The sequence below is a fragment of the Eulemur rufifrons genome, chromosome 19, assembly GCF_041146395.1.
Source record: "Eulemur rufifrons isolate Redbay chromosome 19, OSU_ERuf_1, whole genome shotgun sequence".
Taxonomy (NCBI): Eukaryota; Metazoa; Chordata; class Mammalia; order Primates; family Lemuridae; genus Eulemur; species Eulemur rufifrons.
The window spans coordinates 48,185,769-48,204,496 of NC_091001.1; the positions used below are offsets into that span (position 1 = coordinate 48,185,769).

Genomic DNA, 18,728 nt, shown 5'->3' on the forward strand with positions numbered 1-18,728 from the left:
ACACACACACACGCACATACACACACGTACGTCTCGGTGCATCCGCTCTGGGACACATCCGAATTCCCATGTTGCAGGGGAAGAAACTGAGGCTCAGCTCCTTCAATCCATCCAAATCAAAGCACAGTGAATTTCCATCATGACAGAACTCTGTCCTCCACCCTCCCTGAAAAGGAGTCTCTCTGAAAGAACAGACATTTTTTTTAGCTCTGATGTTCCATTCATTCATTCAGCAACACTTGTTTTGCTGGATACTTGGGGGGTCCAACAATTAAGAACTTGATTCCTGACTTCAGCGAGCTTACACTCAAGAGTGACGTAACGTCCTAACAGAGGTAGGCACCTGGGACTCTGGGAACACACAGGAAGGAAAGTGTCAGTGCTCAGCTGGAAAGACACAAACACGGTTGGTTTCCTTTTTCTTTTTTTATCTTTTTCTGTATGCCCTCTGGACCAAGGGTGCTGCTGGGCGGACAAAAATTGCATAATAAATACTTACAGCCCCAAACAAACTTGACCCGTTTGTCAATGATTCATCACCAACTAGAAGCTTACTAATTGCACAGGGATTTGTGTGGGGTGAAGAGATGGAGCCTCTAAGTTTTTAACATCATCTACCGACATTTGTGCTGCATGAGCAAAAAGCCACGAAGACTGTGGCACAATGGAACAGAGTCCTGTGTTGTAATGTGGAAATATCTCCACGAAATCTGTCTGATGGGCACTAACCAATAGATCCTACTGTCCCTATGATGTGCTGTCCGCCTAAATGGCTACAAAACCCAGCAACCAAGGGTCCTGGTTCCCTTCTCCCTGTGCCTCTTCAGGATCTATACCCGGTGTCCCTATCACTGATTAATCCGTACCCCACAGAGACGGGGACCACTCGGCACATCCACACGACAAGTATTTAGTGAGCACCCTCATATGCCAGGCACTCTTCTAGGCCAGTGGTTCTCAATCAGGAGCGACTTTGTCCCTCAAAGGATGGTTGGCAATGTCTGGAGACATTCTTGGTTATCATCACAAGGGAGGGGGACATTGAGGGGAGAAGCCAGGGATGCTGCTAAACACCCTGAAACGTGCAGGATCTTGCCTCTCACAACAAGGAATTACCTGGCCCAAAATGTCGACAGTGCCAAGGATGGAAATCTCTATTCCAGGCCCCGGGGATAAAGCATGAACAAGGCAGTCACCTCAGATTGGGGACATCGCCCACTCTGATCTCACTTTAAACCTCACATTGTCTAAAAGCTCTTCCTGACCTCCCCAGCCACACCCTACGCCAAGAGGGGACCCTGCCCTTAACAGGGCTCCAGCGGCACCCATCCGTCCTTGACTGCCCACACTGTCACCTCCCTGCGAGCGGAGGTGGAAGGCCAGGTCTGCAGAGCCCAGCACAGGCCCTGCTCGTAACAGGCTCTCAAAAGGGTCTGTTGATTGAGGGAGTGAGTGAACAAATGAACAATCTGCTCCATATCTACTCCAGAATGTTCTGAACTGGATTCAAAAACCTTTCCTCTCTCTGAGGATGAAGATTTAGTATTTGGCATACAGCCTGAGCACAGGTACCTTTTTGTCACCTGGTTTCAACTCCTGGATCTGGCTCTGCCTACCTATAAGACCCTGGGCAAGGTACAGAATCTTTCTGAGCCTCAGTGTCCTTGTCATATTGGTGACAGGACTGACCCCACAAGGAGGTAAGGATTAAACGAGATGACGTATGCATTGCAGGGTAAGGCCTGACAGAGGGCCATGAAATTATTACAGTTGGTGTTGCAGAAGGTCCCCACAAAGGGCATCCAGAAAGGGTGAGAAGCAGGAGGTCTGGAGCCAGGACACACGTCTGCCCCACCCTCCACCCCCCGGGGGTCCAGAGACTAGGAAACCCAGACAGAGAAAGCCAACTCCCATACATTTCCACACCCCACTCCCAGCCCCGGCCACAGCTCCAAACCCGTCCAAGAGAAGCTGGCAGAACAATGCACTGTGCTGGTTCCTAACCAGAGTCCAGAAAATCCTGCTTTATCAGCCTGAACAAATAAACAAGGTCTGGCCGTCCTGGGGCAGGGAAGGGGGTCTCAGGAGCCAGCCAGCCAGCACTTCTGCCTCCTCCTCGCTGCGGGAGGGAGTGCTGGCCCGGGGGGAGGCTCTGGGGACTGGGCACAGATCTGTGACACAGCCCCTAGCACTGTTTTCACTCAGATGCCCTGCTGGGGCTTTCCGTAAACACCCAGCTCTTTGAGTCCCTGGCCCCTGACAGCTGGGCTTCCAGCAGGGAGCAGGGATCACGGGAGGGATCTGCACGCTGCCACCCAGGGTCACTGCAGGACTACAGAGCAACACATGAGGCCAAGGCCAACCTAGGGGCCCTGTGCCAGGTTTGAGGCCAGTTTTGTTCCAGATTTGCCACTTTGTCTCATTGCTTCTGTCAAGCTCCAGGTCTAACAAGAAGAAAACCATCTATTAAGCTCTCATATATCTGGCACTATTGTAGCTACTTACAGGTAGTATTATCCTATTTAAAACCTTTCCCCCAAATAAAGATTATTTTCCCATCTGCACATGAGGAAACAGAGAGGTGACTACTGGGCCTCAGATCATGCTGGTTGGAGCCAGAAGCTCGTGTGACTGGCACCCAAGGAAGGCACATGGCCATTGGGCTCCCCTGGCTCCCACTATAAGAGGTGGCCATATATGGGACACCAAGGGCTCTTTTCAGGTAGCTCCCCCTCCTCCTCCCCATCTCCGGGGGTGGCTCCTCAGACCCTCCTGGCACCCAGACCCTAGGATGCAGCCACCCAGCCCCACACAGCCCAGCTCAGAGGCACCCTGGCCTGGGCTACCCTAGCAAAACGAGAATCTAGCAACCAGCTTTGAGGGAGGGCGGAAAGAGCTGGTCCGAATTCCAGGCACTTACTAGCAGTGTGACTTTGGGCGAGTGCCTCCACCTCTCTGAGGCTTAGTACCCCCATCTGGGGAGTGGGGACAATGCTGTGTGCCACACCCAGCTGCAGGGACTACATAGAGCAACTCATGCCAGAGTCTATGCAGCACAGCCCTCTATGACCACTGAGACCTGGCTGCCTTGCTGTTTACTGTGATCTACTAAGGCCAGGCAGGGGGTGGGTGTTTCGAATGCAATGTCTATATTCATCTTTTAAGCAGCCCAGTGAGGTAGAAATGATCACTTTCACATTACAGAGAAGCATGGGACCTCCAGGAATGTAGGAACTCTCTGGATCTCTCAGCTGGTGAAAGATAAGCTGGATTTTGAAGTTGTGGGTTAGCTGGGCTCTGCTTAGAAATTTGGAATAGTATCAATAGCCTAAGGTGAAGAGGTAGACAGCCCATCCTTCTGAGCTGGTGATGGAAAGTTCTGGACTGATCATGCCATGAGTTACCTCTTTGAACATCCACAGCAAGGCCCAGAGCCCACCCACCCACCCCACCACCTGCAGAGAGGACCCCACAGCAGTTGTCTGCTCACCTTGATCAGAGGACACAGGCCAGAGGGGGAGGCAGAACCACCTGGCTCCCCGTCCCAACAGACTGCTCAACTTCCAGGAAAGGAAAAGGATCTACCTCGTGCTCATCCCACAGGGATTTTTCAACTTCAGAGGAGCAGGTTTTGGCATTTGCACAAGGCCCCCATATACCCCCAAAACATTCCATCCCACTCATCCCCAGCTGGACCCTCTCCCAGCTCCAGCAAGCAGGTAAAAGCAGAAAGGGCACTGACCCAGCAGCCTGAGGGCCTGGCTCTACCCCTGGCCACCCATGTGACCTTAGGTAGGTCCAGAACCTTACAGAACCTCAGTTTACCCACCAATAAAATGGGCATCAGAATGCCTGCCACCTCAGAGTGGGACCCCAGTGGGCAACCATGGGAAAGCACCATAAAGAAACAAAGCCTAGAACCTGCCAGAGAATGCAGGAAAGGCCTCGAAGCCCTCCGCCCTCTTGCTTCTGTGCCAACTCCTGCCCACCCTTCAGCCCTCCTGGAAGGCCACCAAGACTCCTGGGCCCACAGAGCTCTGACAGCACTATGTCCACTCAGCTGAGTGCTTGATTCCATCTGAAAGCATTCTCTAATCATCTCGTGTCAATGAGTGCCAGATTTCTGGGGTGAAGCCACTCTACCCAGAGATGTTCAAGGTCCTTCTCAAGATCTATTTCAATAGGTCCTTTAAAATCCTAGCCTCCTACACAGCCACGAGGCTAGCCCCTGAGAACCTGGGTCTTAGTGGTTAAGAGCTGTAGCCCCAGGGCCAGACAGGCTTGGGTACAGATCCTGGTCACTCTGTGACCTTGAGCCATTTGCAACCTCTCTGTAAGTGTCCTCATCTGTAACATGGGCAGGTAGCACTATAGATATGCAACAGCATGCCCAGGTAAGGCACCTCGACCGATGCAATGAGGCTCAGCAAGCAGCTACCCTGGTAACTGAGGACATTATGGAACAGGAGAAAGGTCTCTGCCACCCTTACATACCTGTATGCAGCTCAATGCAAGCTGGCCTGTCCCCCACTGCCCAAGGGGATGTGCATAGGCTGCCTGGCCCCCTTCCACATCTCCCTTTTACCTGTGGGGTTTGAGAGTGAGGGAGGTGCTGAGCTGGGGGGATACTCCCCAGGCCCCCTCCTGGGCCACCCTGAGTTCACTTGGTGAGGACCCCTGGGGGACTCTAGGGACAGCAGGGGAGGTACAGCCCCTCATCACCTTCCAAAGCTACCATCCCTCCAACAATGCTGAGGGGCTTTGAGGGGAGAGAGGAAAACCACACATACACCAGATACCCCAGGGGGGGCACAGCTTGTGAGACAGAAGGTCCTGCCACTCCAGCCCCACCCAGAAAGGCCAGCCTTTCCCTCCAACCCCTCCCAGCTGGCAGGGAGCAGCCCTGCACAGGGGCCAGGCCCAGCTGTGCACACATGGCCTTCACATGAGGCAGCAGGGAGGGCTCTGGTGCAGCTGGGCTGGTGGCATGTGCTGCAGCCTGACCATCTGCCCTGCACAGCCCCCACCAGGCCAGAGGGCCTCTCCCCACCTGCACCTCGCAGGCGGCCACGCAGCCTGCCCTCCCCTGCTCCTTTTTGGTTGAGAGGACAGTGGATCATGACAAAACAGGAGCCTGTCTGGTTTCCGCATGCTGAGTTTGGATGGCTCCAGGGCATTAGACAGGCTGAGGAACAGAGCTGTTAAAAGCCTCAAGAGCCCTGATTCCAATCCAGGCTGTGCAATGACAGCGACACACAGCTATGCAGGCTGCGACTGTATGATGCCATGGAGGCACCACCACACTGGAGGCTGGTGAACAGCACGCCAAAGTGGCATGCAGCACAAAATCCACAAGGCCACAGGCTGTGGCAAAAGGCTAGGACAGCTCAGCCAACTTATGTAAGCTCTCTGAACCTCAGTGTCACCATCTGTGAAATAGGGCAAGGGATGGAGGGGTGTGATAACAATACCTATTTATTAAATGAACCAATACACATAACGTGCTTAGCACAGTGCCTGGCACAAAGTGTCTGATAAATGGTAGTTCCTGTGATTGTTACTAAAACAATTAAAGAGTTCTTATTGCTACATCTGTCAAGAGCCTTACACAGCCCTGAGGACCTTGGAGAAGCTTAAGAAATGTTCATTGCTGTCATACCTCCCATTCCTTTCCTCACTGGCTCTTTGAAAAGTAGCTGTGGATGAGGTAAGCGATATTACCATTTTACAGCTTTAGCAACTGAGGCCCAGAGAAGGACAGTGAGTTGTCCACAGCCACACAGAAAGCATGTAGCAGAGACATGACTCGAAGCCTGGCCTTTGGACTCCCAGGCCAGTGCTCCTTTCATCATACCAGGAAGCTGCTCAGGAAAATGAAGCCCCAGACCAGGCCACGATCCCAGAACCAATCTTAGCACCACATTGGCCATGGCCCCATTTTGGGAGAGCCACCCTTATGCCTTTCCTCCCTTCCCAAGGGCCCATTTCAAACAGGCAGGCCTGACCCTAGATCCAGAGCTACAGCCAGTCTGAATTGGGGCAGAAGGAAGGGTACATTTTACAGGGGAGACTGAGGACCAGAAGAGGAAGGAGCTCCTCCTCCTTCCCAGAGCGTGGGACTCTATTAGACGGATGCAGTGGTGGTGGGGAGATGGTAGGGACATGGTGGGTGTGGCCTCGCCCCCTGGCTCTGTGACCAGAAATGCACTGTATTTCTTTCCTTCTCAGATAAAAGGCAGATATCCACTCTGGCCTAGCAGCCTTTTTAGGGAAGGGGCAGATGGTTGGGGCAAGGAGGAACCATGTATTCATACTTCCATGACCACACATTTGTGTGTGCTCTTGGGCACGTGTCATGAGCACATGCGTGCACACGGGTTTGTGTACCTATGTGTTTGTGTGTGCATACACACTCTCTCCCTGAGAGGGCTTGGGTTTCACCTTCTGCTTAGACACACTGAACTTGTCCCTTTTATACAGAACTTCCCACAGGAAGAGTGGAAGTGAAAGGAGACCAGGATTAATAATCTCAGGGAGTCTGCCAAGTGTACACCAGCCTCGATTATTAACAAACATCATGGGCCGGGGTTGGGGAGAGCCCACAATGCTGATACCGATGGCACTGGGGGAAACATTTGGCTAGGCAGCCATTCCAGAAACCGCTGTCATCTTCCCCAACCCATTAGGTGACTTGGACAAGTCTCCTTCCTTCTCTGGGCCTCATTTTCCATTCCATAAAATGAGTTGATCCAATCCAGATAGGGATATTGTTAAGATCAAATAAGACGGAATTTATGGTTAAAAGAAGTAAAAGCCCCTGGACAAATGAGATGTAATAGAGCACTCAGATGAATATTCTCTCACTTGGAACAGAAAGAGGCAGCTGGAAGGGTAGAAAGGGCACTGAATTGGCAGTCAAAGGACCTAGGTGCCAGCCCTGCCCTGTTACTCACCAGCTGTGAGGCTCTGGGCACGTGGCCTCCCCAATCTGGGAGGCGCTTCCCTAGTTGCAGGGTGAGCAGGTGGACAGGCATCTCTCTGCCCTTCTGTCATCCTTCTGTCCTGGGGAGTGGGGTGCAGGATGCCCCACAGGCTGCCACCCCTACCCAGTTCAGGCACAAGCTGCTGGCCCAGGGTGAGACTGACTGCTCCACTGTGCCTACTGCCCAGCGTCTTAGCCAGTGTGGCACCAGGCAGAGGCCCAGCCTGGTCTGTGACCACCACCTGACACCCCACCCTCTCCCCACCTCACTGACCAAACATCCCTCCCCAGCCCAAGCAAGACCTGTTGACTGGAGAGCCATAAGGCCTCTTTGCCCCGACAGTTCAATTTCCTTCCCATGGACAGACACAGGCACCATTGCCCCACCCCACTCCCCAGGATGAAGAGGAGAGTATGATCCAAAAAGAAGACCATGGTTTCTGAAATGTTTTCTTGTCAGCTAAAGCCCAGAAAGGTTGAGAAACTTTCCTGGAGTAATAGAGCAAGTCAGCTGCAAAGCATGCAAAAAAAAAAAACCTCATTCCTCAAACCAGTCACATCCACCTGCAACCCTTCCCCATGCTCTGTGTGGGGTGGGGGTGAGCACTCACCACCTCCTTCCTAGATCTCCCCTCTCTAAGAAAATGAGACGTCTGGAACCCCAGGGCAGTGCCAACCTTGTAAGCTGCACCTCCCCACCATGGGTAATTCTTGGGTTCAGTATTCTTCCACCACCCTGACAGGGGCACTGTCTGGTGAGGGAAGCCCCCATCAGCTCCAAACCAAGAAGTCCCAGACTTACCCCAGAACTAAGCTCTGCAGATCCACCAGAGGGAATCCCCTCTGGGCCCCTCAGCAGAGCTGCCAGCTTCACCACGGGATGAAGGGTGGGGGTGGAAGGGATCCCCTGAGAAGACTCCCACCAGCCAATTCTAGAGGCCACCCCTGGGGAGGGGGCGTAGGCTTGCAGTCCAGGTTCTTAAGGACAGCAGGGCCAGGGGTGCAGAATCTAGAATCAACCTGAGTGCACAGGCATCCCCACTGGGAGCTGGGCGCTAAAGAGAGGTGACAGGCTTCCTAGGACTGCCAGACCCTTATACTCCCGCAACCCCAGGACTGCTCCACTGCAGCAGTTCCAGGCTTTGCTACCACCAACAGGGGCTCCAAGACCCCCAACCACGACAAGTGCCTGGAGGGGAAGGGTCGTCCGCCCCTCTCTTGCCCAAGATAGATTCCCACATTGCCCTCTCCACTCCCCACCGCTCCCTCGAGACTCTCTGCGAGACAAATACTCGCTGCCATAAAAGTGAAATGTGAGGGATGAAGTCAGACTCGCAGACGGGGCTAGCCACGGCGGGGGGCGGGGGGGAGGGGACATGCCCGGGCCCGAGATCTCAAACACTTACCCACACTTCGCAAACTAAGATTCGGTACCCACGCTGTGGTAAAGTCACTGGCCAAACCTGTCTGGGCCCCGGGGTCGGACCGGGAGTCGACAGCTTGCCCCCTAAACACACCCCTATCCTCCATACAGTTCCCCGGCCACTCACACACCCACTACGGCAGTCGCCCTCGGGCGCAGTGAGTGCATGCGGTGGGGAGCGAGTACCTGTTTCCTGAGCGCCTCGAAGGCTGCGCTGATGGTGTGCACCCGCGTCCGCTCCCTGGCGTTCGCCAGGAGCCTCCGGGTCTGCTGCAGGGCTTTGATCTCGGAGGAGGCAGCAGTCGCTTCGCCTGGCCGTTTCCTAGGCGACGCGGAGGAATCCGGGTGGTTATTGTAAATTACGTGTGAAATTGAAGAGTAGGAACTTTCCCCGGGGCGTGTGGGGGGCGCGGGGCGCACTGCTGGCTCAGGGGGCGCTGGGGGCGCGGGGCGCGCAGGCGGAGCGCACAGTAAGATGCGGGGACGCAGGCTGGGCTCCCGGAAAGGCTGTGCGTCGGAGCCCGCGAGTGCCTGGCCCTGGGGCGCCGGAGGCGGCGGCGCCGGCTGCGTGGGGAGTCCCGACCCCATTGCGCCCAGGGCGAAGCCGCGTTTCCGCGCATCCAAGACTTCGGGCGCTCGGGAGCTCCCGCGCTCCCCGACTGTCTCCGCGCCCCCACTTTGGGGAACGGCCGGCGCCACTGGGGCTGGCACTGGGACCGGGACCGGCTGCAGCCGTTGGGTCCTGTCCCGCAGCCCGTTGGTGGCGGCGGCGCCGGGCTCGGGCGCTTCCAAGTCCAATCGGAAAGTTTTATAGCCATTCGCGCGCCGCGCCGGCTCCTTGCCTTTCCGCTTGAGCTTCTTGAGGCCGTTCAGCTCCTTCACGCACACGGTCTTCCACGGCCCGTCCTCGAGAACCGGGATGTGCTTCATGGCGCGGACAGCGCGCGAGGCAGGGGCGTGGGGCTGCCCGGGACGCGCGCCCGCCTCGCCCGCTCTGCACGCCGCGCGCCGCTCTGCCCCGGCAGCCGCGCTCAGCACCGCCGAGTCTCTGGCTCTCCCCCTCCGCTCCCGCGCCCTCCCTCCCCGCCTCCCTCCCTCTCTCCCTTTCTCCCCCTCGCCCGGGGCAGCTGCGCCGCCGGCTCCGCGAAGCCGCCGGGCTGTCCGTTCCCGGAGCGCTCAGAGTGTCATCTGAAGTCGCTGCCGCCGTGCCAGCATTTCTGGAGAACGCCCGCTGCGCTCCATCTGTGTTTGTTTAGCCTCAGTTTACACAGAAGCCCAGTTCGCGAGATCAGTCAGCGCCGCCGCCCGGAGAGGAGGCAGCTCCCGCCGCCACCGCCTCCCCAGCCCCGGCCGCCCGAGCCGCGAGCGCCTTTAAAGAAACAGGAAGCATTTTTCAAAACAGCTGGGCTGCCGGCCGCCTCCTTTGTCCGCGTGCTCTCTGCCTCCCCCGCCCCCCCATCCCTTCTGCCCAGAACCTGCCTCCTCCCGCGCTCCCTCCCCGCCCCCTGCTCCAGTCGGGGGCGCTTCTCTTTTCCCCGAGGACCGTCTGCTCCTGCACTACCGCCTGGAGCACGTGACTTCTGGGCCCTTCGGCCCTTCCCGAAATCGTAGCGTAGCGGGGCCTTCTCTACCCGGCCTTGCTGGCCTCTCCGTGACACAACACCGACCTTTCCCCCTCAGCATCTTCCCGCCCGCGCCTCCACCCCAACTCGCCCAGCGGGGGCGGGGGTCGATGGGGAAAGGAGGGACTCCGCAGTTGCCCGGCGGCCCTCACCCCCACAGAGTGCAAGGCACACGTCCACTGTCACGCTTGCTGGAGCAGGGAAGCCGGGAGGAGGAGAGGGTTTAAGCCATAGGGAAACGGAGGCTCTAGAAGCTCCAGAGTCACACAGTGGGTCAAACAGGCAGAGGCGGATGGAAGCTTCAGATTTAGACAGACCTACCTAACATTTGCGAGAAGTCACCTCACCCCAGGCCCCTGCTAAGCCCAGATTTACTCATCTATGACATAAGAAATTCGGAGAACATCAATTCCTAAGTGACAGCACTGCCCTGAGGAATTAAAGCACCAGGCACGTAAGAGGTGTGGGCCACTAGTTGAATGGTAGCTGTGGTTATTATAACATTAACTGAAGCAGAACAGCTCTTAGATGCCGATTTTCCAAGGCTCAAACCCCACTCTGCCACTTACTGTGTGACCTCGGGAAAGTCAGTTAACCTCTCAGTGCCTCCCTTTCCTCATCTGTAAAACAGGGGTCATAATCATACCTTCCTCCCAAGGTGGTTGTGAAGAATAATGGCAAGGGGCAGAGGCCAACTCCCCAGACCCCTAGTCCTCTGTGCCCATTCCACTGGAGGCTCTGGAAAAAAGTCAAATTAGAAAGCCCAAAAGATGGGTTTGGGAGAAGATAGACCCTTGACCCTGGCCTTGCGCTCTGATGAAAATGCAAGGACTCACACACAGACAGGAGTGCCCCCCTCCTGCAGGGGAGAATGCCTGGGGCTGCAGGAGGAAGATGGCAGGGTGGCCTGCAGCATGCAAGGTCCTGGGAGGAGGGATGGGGTCTGGGCAGAAGGTTCAAGGGCAGGAGCATGGAGCTGGGGCCAGGAGCCCAGGTTGGGCCTTGGCTTTTCAACTGTCGAGCCCCATGACTGTGAGCAAGACATTTCATCCCACAGGGGCTCTGTTACTGTCTTTGGGGATATTTCTGTCCAGCCAACTTCTCAGGGTAGTTGGGAAAGTAAAAAGAGATCATGAATGTAAAAGGACTTTAACATAAGCCTTCAGACAGACACACACCACTGAGGTAGGCAGTTTTCTGACTATAGTAAATGCAAAACCTCATTTTTCCCACTAAGGTCAGTGCCAGCATCATAAAGCATATGCTTGCTGAGGCACTGTCTTCCCTGGGCACTCACACCTTCCTGCAGCTTATCTCTGTCCTGAAGGCCAAGGCTGTGCCCCAGAGAGGAGCCTTCATTCTCCTGCTTCCCCTCCCAGCCTGGGACACTAAAGCCCAAGCCTTTGTTTACAGGTCTCCCCCATGTCCTCTCTGCAGAGCAGAGTCATCCTCCCCCTTTGATGACAAGCTTCAGTCCCCCTCCTGTAAGCCTTCACTGATCACCACAGCCTCCTGTTGCTCTTGCTGGCCTCTGAGCATGACGGCTTGCAAGTATCGCTGCAACTTACCCAAACCCAGCTCTGTTGGACCCTCTGGGTTTGTGAGCTCCTGAAAGGCCAGCTCTTGCCTTCCTCCTTGTGTCTAAGAGATGGTACTCAGGAAGCCATTGCTGTGGACAACCAGCCCTCATGCCCTTTACATTCCTATCGGAGACCCAAGCCCTGTGCATCCAGCCTGTCAGTGGCAGAGATGGAGGAAAAGCTATACAGCTTCTCCAGACTTGCTCAAGTACTCTCTGAGCCTCAGGTTCCTCCTCTGTAAGGTGGAGATAATAATAGCACACCTCTTAGGGCTGTGAGGATTACATGAGGCTGTACACACAACATTTATCACAGTACCTAAAATCAGGCATGGTGGCCTGAGGCATCCCTGGTTAGCACAGCTGCCCAGGCCCCCTTGCATCCTAGGATCTGCTCCCAGACTCGGGGTGTAGTTGGAGACTGGGATACCTATGGCTAGCTAGGGTGTGTGAAAGTCTCTGGCAGGACTGATTATCATCCCTAAAGAAGCCAAGCTATGTAGAGGAAATTCACATGTCTTGGTTGAATACCGAGGGCTCCACTCATGCTGATCTCGAGCCCCTTACCAACTCCCCCCAAATAGAGGAGCTGGTCACTTAGATCCCATGGGGTAGAAGGAGGGGAAGGGAGTGGATAGGAATGGTCAGCCTAGCTGGGTGGAGATACAGCCAGGCTCCCAAGATGCCGCCTTCCCCGTCACCATGCTGCCTCTTCCGCAAGCCAAATGCCTGGGCCCTGGCATTGGCAACAGGCAAGCCTAGGAGGGATCCTCTCTTTTCCACTTACCAGCTGTGTGGCCTTAAGCAGCCACTTCACCTCTCTGTGCCTCGGTTCATGGGGCATTTTCCCATTTGTCCTAAGATGAGATGGTGTGTTGGGAACAGGAGGCAAATTGTAAAGAGCCCAGCTGATGTTAAGGGTCCCTGTTAGTGCCATTCTCAGCCTGGCAGATCACAGACCTTCCAGGTCCAGGCTAGCTCTCGTCCTCCTCCGCTGTCTAAGGGTCAAACCTGTCTCTCTCTCCCAGCTCTTAATTCTGCCGCCTTCGCCTTGCTGTAAGTCGGGCAGAGGGACCAGCTGGGCAGCGCCCCCTGGTGGTACCACACTGCCAGGACTGCACACAACACTGAGGTCTCTCTATGAGGAACTTCTTGCTAATTGTGGACCCTGCAATGACGGTAATATGGATTTCACGAATTCATAGAGTTGCCAGCCCCCAAGACTCTAGGTGGCCCCGCCCCTGCCTTTGAATGGGACGATGAAAACACCCCAAGAAAACCTATGCCCTTCATTAAAAACATCACCCACTGAGTTACCTGTTTGAAGTTACACTGGAATAGAATTAATGATGCCACTAGAAGGTTCCATATCTCCTAGATGGCTGGTCCAGGGAAGAAGAATGAAACTAGAAAGGGAAGAGAAGGAAAGAGTTTAGGGCTTAGGCCACTGGGAACAGATGCTAGAAAGCCAGGCATTAATTACTGCCCCTATAGACTGTATTTCACTAACCCTTATAATGACCCAGGGAACTAAACCCATTCTACAGATAAGGAAACTAAGTCTTCTAGAGGAAAAAGAGTTTGCCAACAGAAAGGAAATAATGGAAGTGGCATTTGAACCCAGGCCAACTGACCCAAAAACCCATGCTTGGTTTTGGACTACTGTGCTTCACTGCCTCTTAAAGGCTCAGTGGCTAGCATCTGGGGAGGTGAGTAACTGAGTCACCTATGGGGCTGGCCTCTTTGACAGCTGGCTCTTCCTGCATGTGCTGCCAGCCTAGGTGGGCTTCTTGCTGTCTGACTATCCCAACTATCAGATGAAACCCCGGGCCTCCGCTGGTCCAGCACACTGCCTCTCTGGCTCCTTCCAGGTCAGGGTCAGGTGGCAGGGGCACCACGTTGGACAGCCAGGAGTCTCAGGCATATGAAGCCTGGATCTTGATATCCAGGTCCTGGTGCCCTCCCTGCATTGCAGCTGGAACCGGCCCAGCAGTTCCTTGGTGCACACACACCTGTGAGTGAGGACAGGACATCTCTGCAGGGTGGCATCCAGTGATTACCGTCTTCATGGCTGGATAGGATGGAACTTTGGATGCTTGCTACATGAAATTCTACATTCCTAAATCTGGAGTTCTTGTTCAGGTTGTTCCAAAGTTGGTGTGGTACCCATTAGAGAAAGGAAGAGCAAAAATTAGACTGCCAGGAGGAAACTCTCCTGGTAGAAACAGACACATTATGAATGGTGCCCCCAGGAGTTGTACTCACAGCAGCCTCGGATGGGGCCACCCAGGGGAGTGAGAAGAAAGTAGAATACTGTCAACCTGGTGGTCCCCAAAGCCTCTCTCTACCTCCTAGTCACAGTGCCAGCACTGACACCATTAACCAGCAGGACACTGGATCCAGAAAACAGCAATGAGACACCCAAGCAGGAAGCTTTTCCACACTCACTCTCCAGTCCTCCTTCTCCCTTCCTCTATTCAAGTGGCCATCCCAATTATGGCAAACGGAGAGAGTCTTTGGGGCTGGGGCAGATACTAGATAAGGGCACTGCAGGAGGGGAGAGGGGGAGGCCTCCAGAGCTCCCTTCCTGAGACCTGAGGGTGCACTTTCTCAGCCCTGAGCACGCGCTGCAGTTCATGCAGTGCATTCCCCGGCAGAGGGCAGTGCCCATGGGGCGGGACTTAGTCCTCGGCTCTTGTGGTCAGAGTGGAGGGGAGAAAGGGAAGTGGGAAAAGTCAAGAAGGTTGTCAACAGGCCGGGCGCGGTGGCTCACGCCTGTAATCCTAGCACTCTGGGAGGCCGAGGTGGGCGGATCGTTTGAGCTCAGGAGTTCGAGACCAGCCTGAGCAAGAGCGAGACCCCATCTCTACTAAAAATAGAAAGACATTATATGGACAGCTAAAAAAATATATATATATATATAGAAAAAATTAGCCGGGCATGGTGGCGCATGCCTGTAGTCCCAGCTACTCGGGAGGCTGAGACAGGAGGATCGCTTGAGCTCAGGAGTTTGAGGTTGCTGTGAGCTAGGCTGACGCCACGGCACTCACTCTAGCCTGGGCAACAGAGTGAGACTCTGTCTCAAAAAAAAAAAAAAAAAGAAGGTTGTCAACAAACAACAGGAGGAGCCTGGCATGACAAGTTTCCACACAGTTGGCCAGGTATCCTTTTAAAACATAGGACACATCATGTCATTTCTCTGCTTAAAACCTCTTTTTCTCAGATGTGTTAGGGGCTGCCATAGATTCCTTCCCTTCCTGCATGCATGGAGATATGGTCTCTTCTTCCACCACCGTGAATCTGGGCTAGGCTGCAACTGCTTTGCAGAAGTGGTGCTGTGTTTTATGGAGACTGGCTGTTTCAGCATTGTGCCGATTAGAGCCATTAGTTGCCATGCGAGAAGACCGGGTGATTCTGCTGAAGAGAGAGGCCACATGGAGAATGCCATGGTACCAGACATGTAACTGAAGAAGGTGCTCAGTGGAGCCCTCAGATGCCTCCAGCCTCAGCCGCTATGTGGCTGCAGCCTCGTGAGAGAACCCAAGCAAGAATCACCCGGCTGAGCCCAGTCAACCCACAGAACCATGAGAAAAAATACTAAATTGTTGTGTTAAGCCTCTACAGTTTGGGATGCTTTGTTTTGCAGCAATAGAGAACTGGAATATTAGAGTAAGAGCCAGAGTTGGCATCTGGTCCCCCATTTCCTCTCTGACTATATCCCCTCTAATCCCTCCCCCCATTCACTCTGCTCTCACCACGCTGGGCTCCTTGCTACTCCTTGAGCCTACCCAGCAAGCTCCCACCTCAGGGCATTTGCACTGGCTGTTCCCTCTGCCTGGAATGCCCTTCCCCCGGGGAGGCATTCATGATTCACTCCCTCACCTCCTTCTGGTGTTTCATTGAGGCTGTCCCTGATCACCCTCTATAGAGCTTGTACCCCTTCCCTTTAGTATGTTCTACCTCTTTGCTGCTTTATTGTTCATTCGCGCTCACCATCATCTGCCATACTACATATACATCACTGGCTTGTTGGTTTCTGTCCCCTTGCTCCAGAATGGCAGCTCCATGAGGACAGAGATTTTTGCCTGCCTTGTTCACTGCTGTATCCCGGCCTCTAGAACACTCTCTGGCACATAGTAGACACTCAGTAAGTACTTATTGAAAGGATGAAGGCCTATGCCTCTCTTTGGACCAGGGCCTGCTCAGCCATTCATTCAGCCACTTTGACCAAAGAAACCAGTGGATCCAGAGACAGAGCTGATCATGTCAGAAGCACAGCTTCCCTGACTGCTGAGAACTGGTGGTTGTCTTGAATTCACTCTCTTTTCTCTGGTGTTGGGGCTCCCTGCCTGATCAGTTGAGTGGCAGACAATAGGTTCAAATCAACAATCATTCTTACATTGGACAAATCTTGAGCCAAGCCAGGCACCGTGATGGGGCTGGTTAGGAAGATGAGTTTGGTGAAGTGTCTGCTACCAGGAATTCACGCACTGAGGACAGGCCATCTGCGTCCCTCCCTTTATCCACTTGTACCCCTTCAGTGCCCTCTGTAGAGCACCTACTGAGGCCAGAGACATATAGCAGTGAACAGAGCAAAACCCCTGCCCTCATGGAGCTGACACCCCAGTGGGAGAAGACATAGCACCCACCTCAAGGAGCTCCAAGTCCAGTAGGGAAGATAATCCAAGTCTGACCCAGTGTACAAAGCCATAGACACTGTGGGAAAAGTTGTGGGAATTCAGAATGTGGCAGAATAGCCCTGGGGACCACCTGGAAGAAGGGACATTTGAGCCAGGCTGGAAGGATGGTGGGATTTGGCAGGCAGAACATCTCCCTGACAAACGCCCACAGCTTGCTCCCTCCCCTCCTTTAAACTTTTGCTATCATGTCACATGGTCACTGAGGCCTCCCCTCACCACCCATTTGTAACTGGAACTGCCAGCTGTTTTCACCTGGTGACACACTCTAGGCTTTACTTTTGCATCATGTTTGGTCTGTTTCCCCACTCGGAGGAGACAGGAAATAGCAGGTGAGAGTATGGGCAAAGCCCAGCGAGGTTCCCACTGGCAGGTGACATGGCACTGCCCTGACCATCGAGGGTCTGCTAGGGATGATTTCGGCCTTGAGGAGCCCTGCCCGAGGAAGAAACCCCGTCGCCAGGCTGTGCTGCGCAACCACACCCCAGAGAGGATAAGTGGGCTGCCCAAAGCAGCAAAGTCTCCTGCAGGCTCTCAGCTTCCTCTGGCTGGTATCTGACTTGGCCCTGCCCTCTCTTGCGCCTCTTCCCTCCTCCTGACATCACACTGTCCCCCAGAGTCCTCGTTCTAATGGCCTCTGATGGGGAAGCTCTGACAGATGCAGGGAAAAAGCCCCAGGGTCCCCCGCTGGTTCTCTGCTCCTCTTCTACACCCTGTGGGATTCTGTTTCAGTAAAACGATATGATCCATCATATTAACTTAATATTAATGTGAATGTTGATTGCTTTTGTAGTTTTGTTTGTATTCATTTATTCATTTGTTTGGGGTTTGTAGTTATATAAGAATTAAAAGCATAAGAGTATAATTCAAATCTTGGGGTTGTGGGACAATATGTTTCCTTTTGGGACAAGGGCATACGTTACTCGAGTTCACGAAGCCCGGGGCCGGACGCTATCTGAGCTTCCTGCAGCTTTGACTCGCTGGTCTGGGAGTCAAGACTTGCATCCTCTCCCTGGGACCAGCTCTGTACCCTTCGGCACCTGCCTCTGGTCCCCTACTCCCTGCAAGCCTCAGCTGCTTCATCTGTAAATGGAGACCAGTGAAGGGGAGGCGGAGCCCACAGACCTCAAGCTCTTCCTGTCCCTAGCGTCTTAGGATTTGTCCTAAGCCTCTTCAAACCCCAGAGCACAACAGTGGGGAAAAGTGAAACATTCGCCTGTGAGAAAGAAAGCTCCCCTGCATGCCTAACCTCTGCCACAGGGAGGAAAAGCTCTCTCCCAGGCAGGGCCTTGATGGAACCCACTGGAACACCGACGCAGGACCAGCCGGGGTGCCACGGTGAGCGAGGAGCTCATTAGGGCGCTGCTCCCCGGGACCACTTATCAACATCCTAAGGAGACTCGCCTTAAGTCAATGACCTCCTGGTAGCTGTTATCACTCCCCACAGATGTGCTCTGTGGCTAGAAGTGAAACCAGAGTGTGCTAACTTCTTCATCTTCTTTCTCTTTAAGGAAAACAACTTTCAGTTCCCTAAGGAGCACATTCCTTCATTGTGAAGTCTTCTCTACTCATCTCTCCCATTCCCTCAGAGGAGAAAAGAAACAAAAAAAGCCTTGGCTGCTTCTTCAGAGTAGGCTCCTCAAAAAAAAAAAAAAAGAAAGAAAAAAAGAAAGAAAGAAAGAAAAAGAAAAAAGAAGAAACTATTTTTGTAGCTGTCTGAAAAAGTCCCAGCTGATGGTAGCAGCCAGAGAACATGAGGGGGCAGAACAGAGCTGACGCAATGCACATTTATTAGCGGTGAGGAAAATTAATAGGCCACAAGCTCAAGGGCAGCTCCACTGACCTGGAAGCCCCAGGGACAGCTATAGACCTGGTGGTCTCCAGGCTGAGTCCTCAAGACGCCTCATCAGTTGCAATTCTAGATCAGCACAGCTGGACGGAGGCTTGGAGATCATGTCGTGTCCAGAGGACAAATGCTCTTTATCACGCATGCCAAATCTAATTGATTGATAAAGGCTGCCTGAAGCCCTGTGTTGAAAAAGATCCCGAGGCTGCACCTGGGTCCCTTGGGAATGAGTGCTGTAATTGATTAGCAAGGTCTGGCGTGGATGAAAGAGGAGTGGCAGTATTCACACCATGTGTGTGCCGCTCCTGGTCTAGTACAACCCTCCCATTTTACTGCTGGGAGAGACACCCCCAAAGCCCATTGTTGGTGGGTTTTTCCCAGACTTCTCAGGCATCTGACTACTGTTGGTAAGTGGCAGGTGGCCCAAATGTCTCTTGAGGACTAAAGATGTCAGATCCAAAGATTGTCTCCAAGAAGCCCAAATATCTACTGGGTTTGGTTAATTTGGTCAATTGCCTGTTTCCTGGAAATAACCGGTAAAATCAGTTGTCTCATGGAATTGACTCAGTTCACCCAACG

General features: G+C 53.9%; 1 protein-coding gene across 9 annotated transcripts in view; it reads right to left on the bottom strand.

The window, feature by feature from the left end:
• The window catches only part of ATOH8 (atonal bHLH transcription factor 8), a 32,088-nt gene extending 22,695 nt beyond the window's left edge, over positions 1–9,393 (bottom strand). For 8 of the 9 annotated variants that reach the window (XR_011236162.1, XR_011236161.1, XM_069493828.1 and 5 more), the window contains exon 1: positions 8,592–9,393. Coding sequence is in view for 6 of the 9 variants with exons in the window: in XM_069493828.1 (XP_069349929.1) it covers positions 8,592–9,335 (744 nt within the window). In the remaining 3 variants the exon portion in view is untranslated. Of the gene's footprint in view, positions 1–30; positions 183–8,591 lie in introns of all 9 variants that reach the window. The other variant, XR_011236163.1, reaches the window with a different exon arrangement.
• Positions 9,394–18,728: the final 9,335 nt, after the last annotated feature.